Genomic DNA, 12,933 nt, shown 5'->3' with positions numbered 1-12,933 from the left:
CATGTTCTCTGGGTTTCATGTACAGTAAGGTTATATCCTTACGGATAAACTAAAACCACTATAAACGCATAGTTTCTGTTACATGCATACCTATAGGGTGTTTCATAAGTGGAGTGTTCCTAGACAAAGTACTATTCTCATGAATTTTCGGACTACTTCTAGAAAATTTAGAAATATGGTAGATTAAATTTTCTAACAATTACAGAATTTTCATAACTTTTAAAAAAATTTTCCAATTTCAATGAATTTTTAGATTTTGAACCTTGTTTTTGGAATTGAATGAGTTTTTATTGATATTACCTATTTCAAGGGCACTCTTTAGAATTCAAAACCACTACTAAATTTCTTGGATTAACTTTTGATAGAAAACTAAATTGGACTCCTCATTTCCTAAAAGTAAAATCAGATCTCATGAAACGCCTAAATCTGTTGAAAATAATCAAAAATTCTAAGTATAATCCATCTCGCAAACTCCTACTTCACTTGTATAAATCTCTAATTCGCAGTAAAATTGAGTATGGAAGCCCATGTTTTGCAAATATCTCAAATAAGACTTCAAATATCCTAAAAACAATTCAAAATTCAGCCCTAAGGATCTGTATAGGAGCCCTCTATTCCTCTCCAATAGATAGCATTTATTGTGAAGCAGCAGAATTACCCCCTGATTTTAGAAGAACTCTCATAACAAACAAATTCATCTCAAATGCATCCACCAACCCTTCCCATCCACTCCAAAACTCAATTAACCCACCAAACCCCCAACATTTTTACCATATAGAAGGACCCATTTCTAATTTCATCACAATGTTGAACGATCTTCAAATCAATCCTAAAACTCTCATCCAAAAACCAATATTATACCCCCCTTGGCTTCTAAAGCCTCCTCAAGTCAATCTACAGCTTATTAACTACTCAAAAAATAGCCACTCTCCATTAATAATAAAACAGAACTATCTTGAACTCTTATCACAATACAAAAAATTCAGTCTTTGCTTTACAGATGGATCAAAAATACCAACGCTTCATACAGGATATGCCTATTCTATAAATGATAGAATTTCAAATTATAAAATCCATAACTGTTCTTCAATCTACACTGCCGAACTCACGGCTATTTTCCATTGTCTCTGTGATATACTCACTTATGAATCAGAAAATAAGTCCTTCTTAATTCAAAGCGATTCCCTCAGCTCACTAACTGCTATCCAAAATCTTTTTTCCGATCACCTTCTAATTCAAAATATTCATAAAACTCTATTTGACTTACAAAATTCAAACTTCTTTATACAGTTTATGTATGTACCCAGCCACGTTGGAATCTTAGGAAATGAAATTGTAGATATTAATGCAAAATCTGCCACCACCCTTTCTCCCCTTACACTTATCACAGCTGACGACCTCAAATCTATCTTCACCCAAAGCACACTTGAAAAATGGCAAAACTTTTGGTCCCTCCAAACCACAAACAAGCTCTTTCAACATAAAAAATTAGTCCATCCTTGGAAAAACCTCTCCCACTTAAACAGGCTTGAAGAAATCATTATAACCAGACTGAGAATTGGCCACACAAAAATCACACACAATCACCTCTATGAAAAGGCCCCAAAACCCACATGTCAGTTCTGCCTGTCAGAACTTATATCTGTCCAACACTTACTATTTCACTGTCCCTCCTTACATCAACACAGACTATCCCTACAAATAGACGAAAGATCCCCATTCATACCAGACGACCCTTCCGAAATTAAAAAATTCTTAGATCTAATTAAAAAACTTGACCTTACCAACTCGATTTAAATCCCATACGACGGGTGTAATAATCAAGTAATTACAAACACCCAAAAAAAAAAAAAAAAAAAAAAAAAGAAGTATTCGATTTTTTATGAATTCTCAGTGAGTGATTTTGAAAAGATTTACAAACTGAATTAGATTTCTACACAATTTGGTCAGGATTTTTTTGGTTTTAAATGAATATTTTTGAAAGATTTCTAAACTAAATTAAACTTTTGGACAATCTTAAAAGAATTTTTTTTGAGTACAAATATGAGTTTCTTGACGACTTTAAAAATGACCAGTAATAAAAAATTTACCAAACATTACAAGTAATTTACCAAAAATAACCAGTAGTTTACCAGAAATTACCAGTAATTAACCGGAAATCACCAGTAATTTACCAGAAATTTACTAGAAATCACCAATAGGTTACCAAAAATTACCTGTAATTTACCAAAAAAATTACCAGTAATTTACCGAAAAATTACCAGTAATTTACCAAAAAAATTACCAGTAATTTACCAAAAAAATTACCAGTAATTTGTCAGAAATTCATCAGAAATCACCAGAAATTTACAAGAAATTTACCAGAAATTTTCCAGAAATCACCAATAAGTTACCAAAAATTACCTGTAATTTATCAGAAATTACCAGTAATTTACCAGAAATTACCAGTAATTTACCAGAAATTACCAGTAATTTACCAGAAATTACCAGTAATTTACCAGAAATTACCAGTAATTTACCAGAAATTACCAGTAATTTACCAGAAATTACCAGTAATTTACCAGAAATTACCAGTAATTTACCAGAAATTACCAGTAATTTACCAGAAATTACCAGTAATTTACCAGAAATTACCAGTAATTTACCAGAAATTACCAGTAATTTACCAGAAATTACCAGTAATTTACCAGAAATTACCAGTAATTTACCAGAAATTACCAGTAATTTACCAGTAATTTACCAGAAATTACCAGTAATTTACCAGAAATTACCAGTAATTTACCAGAAATTACCAGTAATTTACCAGAAATTACCAGTAATTTACCAGAAATTACCAGTAATTTACCAAAAAATCACCAGTAATTCACCAGAAATTACCAATAATTTATCAGAAATTACCAATAATTCATCAGAAATTACCAGTAATTTACCAGAAATTCATCAGAAATTACCAGTAGTTTACCAGTGATTCGCCAGAAATCACCAGTAATTTACCAAAAATTACAGGAATTTATCGAAGAGTGCAATTTGCCAAAAATTAACCATGGCATTAATTTAAACCAAGAATTTCCAGTAATTTATGAGGAACAGTCAGCAGTTCTGCAAAAATTCACCAGTAATTCTTCAAAGTGACCAAATTAAGAGTAATTTATCAAAAGTATGGCCAAATCATGTCAAATTATCTAACTGATAGAAATTTTACAGAATTTTTCCACGTTTTTAAAAGTTTGAAAAAATGTCAGAAACCCATTTTTAAAATTTCAACATAGTAATTCATCAATTTTTTTACAAGTTCTTGAAAATCAGAATTATTGAGATCAAAAAGTCTACTTCAATGTTACTCTTAGAATGTCAGAATTTTTTCAAAGTTCTTGAAAGAAGAATTTATTGCAATTTTTGGTCCAGTTCTTGAGAGTTAGATAAAATATGAAGTTGGTTTAAAAGTAACTTCCAAAAAAAACAGAGAAAGATCTTAAAATTTGAAAAAAAGAAAGGTAACTCTGAGATTTTCATTAAGTAAAAAAGACAGAATCCATAATTTTGAAGAAAAACCCTTATAATTTTTGAAAATTTTAATAAAAATGTTGTGTATTTTATTCAAAGTTGAACTGACGAACGACAAATACTTCCTAAAACGTTTTACGCTTCTCCCCTCCCTCCTCGACCACCATATAATTTCAGCATAACCTGCTGTAAATGCAATTTTTTGGAAATTTTCAGCAATTTTTCAGCGATTTTATGATTTTTATTTTTTATTTTTTTAGCAAGATCTCAAATCTTATCCATGATTAAAATCTCCCCCTACCAAGTAATTTTTATTTTGAGCCAATCATTCTCATTTTTCTTCAAATCCAGGAGTGGAAAAAAGCTTCGAAAGGACATACGTACATTCGCCTCGACCATTCTAATTGACCAACTACTATATTATATTTATTTATATGTGAAATTTTACGACTGCTTTCCGACTGAATTACAGGAGAGCCAAATTTATGCAACATACTGTACTAGCACACTAAATTCTTCGTCAACTCGAAGAATTTCATACCTCCACGATGCACACCGATGACCATTTTTTTTTTGCTACAAAAAAGCAAACAGTTTTACGTTCTCGATAAACGACACGACAGCTTCGGTACACAAATCCTTTCGTATATCACCATCTCGCAAACTCAATTTCGCAAAAGAAAAACCTCACTGGTACCTATAGCTTTAGCTCTACGCACGTAAGATGAAATTTAGTAAAACTCATAAAGCGTAAAATACGTCAAATAAAGCGCGTTAAATGATGATAAAAGCCGACAACCACGATGGCATTTTATTCGCTCGTTATTTAAAAATAATATTCCGTACGATATATTCGACTGCATCGAATCGCATCTCCCTCGGTGTGCCTCGCGTCTTCCGGTCTCGATGTTTTTTCACCTCTTCCCCTTCGACTCTGGACTTATTCTTAGCGTCCTTGGCCTGGACCAACAACCCTGGAAGGTTTTTCCGATTCATAAAACACTGAAGAGGAAAAACACCCCCGAATGGTCTTTTCTTCATTTTCAAATCGTCGATAAATTCGGTTTACGTTCCTTGGAAATTTAGTAACAACAACAACAACGACAACAACAAGCAGACGTCGTAAAATAGTGTACGTAGGTAGAGTACGAGTATATGTGCATTCGTCCTCATAATTCGAGCATCGGGTAATAAAACTGGACATTGTTATAGCTCCAGTTCTACATTTCAATGGCCAATGGGGTAATGAAGAAATAGATCATAGGAAACTATTGTTGTATGTACTTGCATACAGAGGTTTATTATTGACCGACAAAAGGTATTGGAAAGAAAGAAAGAATGAATGAAAAAAACAGTCGCTGTACTAAACTTATTCCTATAGGTACCTAATACTTATAACAATGGATAATTGATAAAAAAAAAAAGAGAGAACGAAAGTAGGTGCTGTACTTGTTAAACTCACCTAATGAATTCACGTTGTAAAACTGCCAATTTGGCTCGACATCTTTCCGTATCCGATTCCGAACGTCTGAGTCTAGCCTCTGAATCCAATCGAAGTCTACGTTCTCTGTCCACATCTCTTTGTATTAATTCTCTCTGTAATTAAAAAGAAAGAGAAAAATTAAAAAGGGAAATCGAACATTCGATATAGGTACCTGTATAAAAAATTAAAATAGAAAAAAAAACACATCACAACGGAACGTAATCGAGATCAAATGTGTATGTATAACTTATTGGCGAATGAAATATTAATTTCTCTATTAATAAGGCGCCCTCTCAAACGTACCGTAATTTCCGACGTAGAGTTAGCGAACCGTTTGATTTCTCATCAGCCAACGTTGAGTAACTACAATTTTACCAGCAGCGAATTACCTTCTGTCTAATGCATTTTACCTGACTAACGTTAACGTTTGCACATCAAATAGTAATAACAAGGGAAACGATGAAGATGTGCTTTTTAATAATGCAAAAGGTGCTATACGACTAGGGGTATTTTAACGTTTCACCACGTTGCTATAAATACCTACCTACAACGTTTGCGTAGAACAGCTGATTCTAAATGCTGACAAACGTGGATGAATTTACTTACTGACAAAAGGTGTAGCTGAATTCGAGGACTGGCAGAAAAATTTAGAGTTTGAACTAAACTAGATTTAAAAAGTTTGAGAAAATTTTCATCAGTCATTATTGAAGCTGTAAAGTCTACTATTTATTTTTAAACCCCAAATTGGAACAAATTGTGAAAAAAATCGAGATTTTTTAGATTTGAAGTATAAAACTAAAGTTTGGAATGAGCCCAATAGCCCATCGATCATAAATCAGTTGAAAGCAGTTTCAAACCATTTTCAGCAGTTCTTGTGTTCCCTCGGCAAATTTACATTTTCAACCCCCCCCCCCTCCGAATTGATTGAAAGTGGTTTCGAAAAGTTTTGGAACTGCTAGAACATCTTTGAGAGTTTCAGTTTGCTTATCAAAAATCTTCTCAATTTTGTTCAAATACATTTCAGCACACACAATGAACACTAAAAAGTAAATTTTGAGGACCCAATGTCACCGCGATTTTCATCGAATTTCGAATAAATTTTGAAAATGAAGGGGTATAAATTAATTATTATTAACTTGAGGACGCTGAGTTCAAATTCTAATTTGATCAAAATACCAAAAAGTTGAAAATGTCAGGATTTTGAAGGTGCTGTTTTTTTTTTTTTTTTGAAATTGGCAATAATGGGCCAAAAAATTTCCACTACTGTATTACAAAATATTTCCCCAGTTTCAGGAATGATTTCTTTAAATATTTTGGCAAAATTAATGTGAAATATCTACGAGTGAAACATTTTCAGAAGATTAATTTTTCCAAAAATAAGCGATTTGCAAATTTCTAACTACTCAGTAGCATTTTAAAAATAGTACTGGATTTTGACGCCAGCAGCATATACCTATCGTCGCAGAATCTCAAATACCTACTATAATTAGAAACTGGACCATTTTTCCCAAAACAGGTTGTATAGCGACAGGAGCGAAAAAAACATGATTATTTTCAAAAATGCACCCTCTTTGAGACCCATTTCTTCCCCTTCAAGGGTATATTCGAAGCTAAAACTTTTTCTGCAAAAAAATTGAACAAAACGAGGGTAAAATGAATCAATGTTTTCATTTAAGAAAAGCACATTGAAAAACCATGGGCAGATCTACCGGGTCTAGGTACCTTATCAACTTGCTGAAATCAAAAAATGATTTCTTTTGGTTTTTTGGGGGCGGGGGGGGGGGAATTCAGGAAAAACTGAAGAATCAAAAATGAATAATATCGTTACGGAAAAACTGGAAAAACATTTCAATGGCGAAACAAAGTTATACGGAAATCTCAAAAAATGGAAAATTGGAAATGGAGATCGAAATTGATTGATGAGAACACTTGATTACTTTCTAAATGAAAATTGATTTTTTTACTCAAGCTAACCTTTTTTATTCCCCTTATATAGATCATTTTTACCAACTTCAAAAAATTGAAAAAATTCAAAAGCTTTTGATTATTTTTTTAAATTTTTTGAAGTTAATAAAAACGATTAAAAATTGGCACCACTGCGTTCCAAAATATTTCCTCAGTTTCAGGAATAATATCTTTTAATACTTTGACATGATTATTGATTACTTGATACGAAATATTTGGCAAGAAAAAATTTTCGAAACACGAATTTATCCAAAAATACGCGATTTGCTAATTTTCAACTGCTCAGTGGAATCCTAAAAGTGGTCTTGGATTTTGCCTAGATCGACCCAGCATTTCAAATACTTTTACTCGGGACTGGGCCTTTCTTTCCAAAACAGGTTGTGCATTGACAGGAGCGATAAAACTACGATTTTTTTCAAAAATGCACCCTCTTTGAGAACCATTTCTCCCGTCCAAGGGCAATTTCGAAGCTAAAAATTTTTCTGGGTAACTTTCAACTCAAAAAGATTGTTTTTGCTGAATTTGGACAAAATCCGCCAACTTTATTTTGGGCCCATATGCCCTAATTATGTACATACATTATAATTGCCCCTACTCCTAAACTCTCAAAAAAATACGTGAATTTACAAAATATAAGATACCAATTTACCTATCTTCTCCATCGCTATGGCCCCCCGAACTTTCATAGAACAATAAACATAAAAGTAAAAAAAATACACACAAACTTTTCATTTAAAAATATCTCGCATTAATTTTTCCCCCTTATATTTATATAGGCTAAAATCATATTCAGCGTCGTAATATTTTTTACAGCTTTTCTACACTTTCTCTTTCATTTTATGGATTGTTATACTTAGGTACATGTAGCCTTATTTTTAGTGAATTTTTTATAGCCTTTAGTCAAATAACTCGACCATTTTTAATGTGTATTTCACCTAATGAACCTAAAGCCAGAAAAAAATTTCATTTTTCCAGATACCTACGTACGTCTAGTGTTTTTTATTATTTCCTTTCAAAGCTTGGTTTTAAAAAAAAAAAGAAAGAATAGGTTGACGAGTTCCCTGTAGCAATAATCTAGCAGACATTCAGATGCACAGATTGATTCAGAGATTCAGAACTATACCGCATAGTACGAGTACAACGTACTATGGCTTCGTCATTGTAACTCGTATACGATGGCGTAATACGTTTCTTATCGTTTTGGGAATACTCGTAAGCGAAGGGATTTTCCGGCGAAATGATTTCCGTCGAGTTTTCCAACCTTAACATTCGACAACAAATCGCCGAAAATTCAAACTAACAAGCATTCGACACTTTCTTATACACAATAACGACTCCGGTCATTGTTAAATTTCCCTACGAGTACGAGTGAAAATCACGACGCATAACACACACAAAGTACATATATACGTATAGGAAGAATAAGAAAAAGAAGGAAAAACGCAACCGTAACGTTTCAAATTCGTCATTTGAGATAATGTCTTTTTCTCGCGCTCCTGGGGTTACACTAGTTGGGAAATTTCTTCTTTCGTATATAGATAGGGGAATATTTGGCCAACCACAATAATTCATACCACGAGTTAGAATTTTTATCGACTTGCAGAAAAAATACTCTGATTCAATTCGCCGCTGTTTTTTCTGTACAAAATATTCGATTCATTTTCTTGAAATAAGTAAACGAATAAGAAAATAATTTTATTTGAATCCTACTCCCTTCTTTGGATAAGTAGGTTCGGTGTTCCGCATCAATATACCTGAAATTTATCGCTTTTCAACAACTGCGAAAAATTTTCCGCTAATTGGCTCTAAACGTTTTTGAGTTAGTTAACGACCTCGATGAAGCGACAAGTTGCAAAAGCAAAACGAAGAATTTCCACGAGCGAAATCGTAAACAAAAAGATAAAAAAAAAAGGCCACCTCTCAGTAGGTACGAATTTTCGTCTAATGGAGATATTTTATAGAAAGCAAGAAAACTCGCCCTGGGTGAAAAATCGTTAGCTGGAAATGGAAACGCGCTGCTGAAGGCGAGTTGAATAGGTGTATTTGGAATTAATTAAAAGCAGCGATGTACTAATTAACATTTCGCTCGTTGTTAAGATTACCCGTTTAATGTCTTTACTTAAATCCTCTCCTTCTCTCATTCGAAGATACTGTACTATCTTTACTGTCTTTCTGCGTATAACCGGAAGACTAAAAAGGGAGATTTTCACGCGTACGCCTCTTCCTATTAATACCGATAAATATAGTTCAGATTAATTTTAAATTTCATCCTCTGTTAACCGAATTTCAGCCAGTCACAGTCAGTTTAGCCCTTAACAGCAGCCAAACCAAGCTTTTTGTTTGTTTATACGAGTATAGTATACAATTTTCTCGCGACGACTGCTCAAAAATTATATTAGCTCAACGGCGAACAGAAATCCGTGTACGAAAAAGTTGAAAGAAAAAGCTATTAAAATTTTTAATCGCTTTGTTACGTACACAGAATGTAGACTGCGGAATTTAGACGAAGAGTTAATGGAAATTGCTTTTCTTTACGCTCGATTCGTCCTGAGAACGAGCGATATTCCGTTTGAACGAGGAAATGGAAAACGCATCCATCACCAGAGTTGACGTAATTAAACTAAAATGTCGTTAAAGATATCGTCGTTCGTTGTCGAATCGTTTTATGTAATAATAATAAAACATCCATCAGAGTAAATAAAACATATGATTGAATATATACAATTTACAAGTAATGTTACTCTATTCATTATAAAAAAAAAACTTTCAAAAATTCTTATACCCAACGATAAAATTCAACGTTTTTTAAGAAAAAAACATAATGTTTTCCTACGTTAAAGTTTGAAATCAGCACCTCTAAAAACCCACAAACCATGTACTTAGGTCTCGGATTTTTAAAATTTTGTGGAAAATTTAGAGGCTTATTGTGAGGTTATACAGATTCTTGAATTCTTATCAAAAATCCAACAAGGGAACTTCTCCAGATATGTCTACCTTCGATTTGAACATAACTGTGATTTTTTGGAAAGAACATGGTTCCAAAATTTCAGAAGCCCGAATTGATTTTTCAATTTTTGGACAGTTTCTGAAAATTCAAAAATGACATTTTTTGGTAATTTTATGCATTTTTTCAAAAGAAAAAAAAATGTGTATTCAAGCACATATTTAGTGAAACATTGAAAATAGTCCTGCAACTACGTAATACTGACCATCTCGAACCAAATTTCATCATTTTTGGTCATTCTGGAGCGTCCAGCGGAATTTTAGGTTTCTTCAGAAACCGTGGAATTAAATTTGGGCTGCTAAAAATGGACATGTGGTTTATTCTCGAACTGTTTAAGGAGCTGATTCACAATTTTGTTGATTCAATTTCCAGGAGGATATGTACCTCTGATGAGTTTTTTAACCAGCCGTATAAGTAAAGGAAAAAAATGTTCTGTTTGTCAGGAAATTTTTTTAATGAGATCTGACTGTTGCCACAGAAAGACTGCAAAGTGCCATTGATAAAATTCACTCCTGGACAGAAAGATGACGTGTGAAAATTATAACAATGACAAATCTGAACATGTACTTGATATTTTCTAATTGAAACATCAGTTACACACCTGTGTTCCTAAAGGGGTAAATAATACCAGAAAAACCAAGCGCAAAGTATGTACATTTGGGATGCCCCTGGACCAGGGCTGTTAAATTACCGTAATGTATTCGCTGGTAAAATACGGCGGTAAAATACGGTAAAATACGATATTTATGGTATTTAACTAATTTGGATATGAAGAGTTATTTTTTGTAGTTTGACTTCAAAGTTCTGAACTTCTGACCTGCCTCTGAAGTAAATTTTCATCTGTTTTAGGTGTTATTAAAGATTATAGAAAATTTTCCATGAACATTTTTTGGAAATTTATGGGGAACATTTTTGGTAACTTTCAAATCATAAATTTCCATGGAAATTTGGAAATTTATGAAGAAAAGATGGGAAAAAAAGTGTTAATTTGGCTTTTTGGTAAATTATGGTAAAATACGGTAATAAACTTTTGGTAAAATACAGTAAAATACTGCCGTAATTTACCAACATAAATTACCTCACAGCCCTACCCAGGACAGAAAACTTTCATGGAGAACCGTCGACCACATATAATGGACGAATATTTCAAATTGGTGTATATGAAGCCAACTTTTTGGATGCAGAATCCAGGAAACCTTCTGCTCATGCGCCAAACATGATGCTTACAGCACTGGTGGAGAGAGAGAGACAGTTCAACTGTTCAACCAGTGAACCGTCTCTCTCTCCACCAGCACCATAAGCATCATGTTTTGCGCATGAGCAGAAGGTTTCCTGGATTCTGCATCCAAAAAGTCAGCTTCAACTTTGGCCGTTTTTTTAACGTTAAAATATTTCTTCATTATATATACGGTCGACGTGGAGATTGGAGAACCCATATTGAAAAGAAATGAGATGATGTCAACCTAAAGCTGCGTAATATGTTATGGCTACTGAGTAAGAAAACGTCGCTTCAGAATAAGCTGTTGATTTATAAAACTATCATTAAACCAATTTGGGGGAGCAGCTAAAAAAAGTCAGCGATGTCAGAATAAATGGCTGGATAAAGTCACCTGTGTACCCTGGTAGGTCTGCAATAGAGTTGGCGCGATTCAAATCGTGTGAAAGAATCGAGAAAGAATCCAATTCTCACAATTTGAATTGGATTTGAACCACAAAATGAATTGTAAAACGCAGGAATCTGATTCCCTTTTAATGGAGAATCGGACCTTCTCGATTCCCTGCGATTCCTGGCAGGTATGCAGGTGTTATTCACTAATTGACACATGTTAAAACAGTAAAATGCACTGTTTTTAGTGGCTTATAGTGATGCACTTTGTAGTTTAGGACTGATGGCATTTCTAACAAGGGAACCCTCCCACATGATAATCTCCAATTTGAATGAAACTTAGACTGGTGGAAAGAGGATCTCAAAAAACCCCCATCCCCCAATTTTCAGCTGCTGAAGCTGATTTTTCGATTTTTGACGAGCGTTTGAAGTTTTGTATACACAGGTAAAGCTGTTCAACTCAGAAAACGGGGAAAAATTACGATCTATCCCCGGTATCTACTTTCAGAGCTCAAATTTTGGCCAAATAAGGCAGTCCTCTATTGTGCAAAATTTACTCAAAAAAGAAAGAGTATCTAGATAGGGCAGCCAACTCAGAATGTTATTTTTGGTTGCGGATGGTCATACTACAAACCCCAAAAGTGCAAAAATGTCAGAATAGATTTTTTTCGAGATGTAACCTTACTACTCCCAAGGTGCGATATACGATAAGAAGCAACACGTAAACACTGCAAGGCATGATGGTACCTCACAGTGTAAAAGTTCTTCTTTGAGTAAATTCATTCATTGATTTGTTCACTCAATGAAAACTCATGAGATGCCATACAGAAATACCAAATGCGATCATATATATTGATGTAAAGCTGTAGAATAAATGAAATTATGGCACCATAAATGTTTCTATGATAGACTACACAATGTAATGTGGAGATCCCACTGAACCAAACACGGACATTAGTTTGTTAACACAAAATTCATAATTTAAAAAAAAGCAATTGAAACCCCATTTGTTTGTACATCAATGTTAATTACACTTGGTACCTACCACGAAGCATGTAGATACCTGCCCATATGTATTATGATGATGTGAAAATTTGAAAATTAATTTTGTACAAAAACGTTCTGCTCGCAGAAACATTGCAGTAGGTACCATCAGGCTCATCTCATTTCGTTACACTCTTTTAGAAGTAGATTTGGATAAAATGTCTACAAAGTGTTTATATCAATTGTGCATGCATATTATAATACTAGAATTATTAACCACACATCCTGTCCGCAGCTTGACTTTTGATCAATTCAACGCTTTTCAAGGGTAAGAATAGGCATTTTTTTATGATGTGAATCTTTATACAATGTTCTTAATTTTATACA

The 12,933-nt window shown here is 33.5% G+C and overlaps 1 protein-coding gene across 3 annotated transcripts in view; it reads right to left on the bottom strand.

Annotated features, from left to right (window-relative positions):
- LOC135846022 (uncharacterized) overlaps positions 1-12,933 on the bottom strand; it is a 231,593-nt gene that overhangs the window by 46,370 nt on the left and 172,290 nt on the right. For all 3 annotated transcript variants that reach the window (XM_065364970.1, XM_065364971.1, XM_065364972.1), the window contains one exon: positions 4,967-5,100. In XM_065364970.1, the coding sequence (XP_065221042.1) occupies positions 4,967-5,100 (134 nt within the window). The remainder of the gene's footprint in view (positions 1-4,966; positions 5,101-12,933) is intronic.

Source organism: Planococcus citri, chromosome 4, assembly GCF_950023065.1.
Source record: "Planococcus citri chromosome 4, ihPlaCitr1.1, whole genome shotgun sequence".
NCBI lineage: Eukaryota > Metazoa > Arthropoda > Insecta > Hemiptera > Pseudococcidae > Planococcus > Planococcus citri.
Note: the sequence above shows the minus strand (reverse complement) of the source record. Positions and strands in the feature narration are given on the sequence as shown.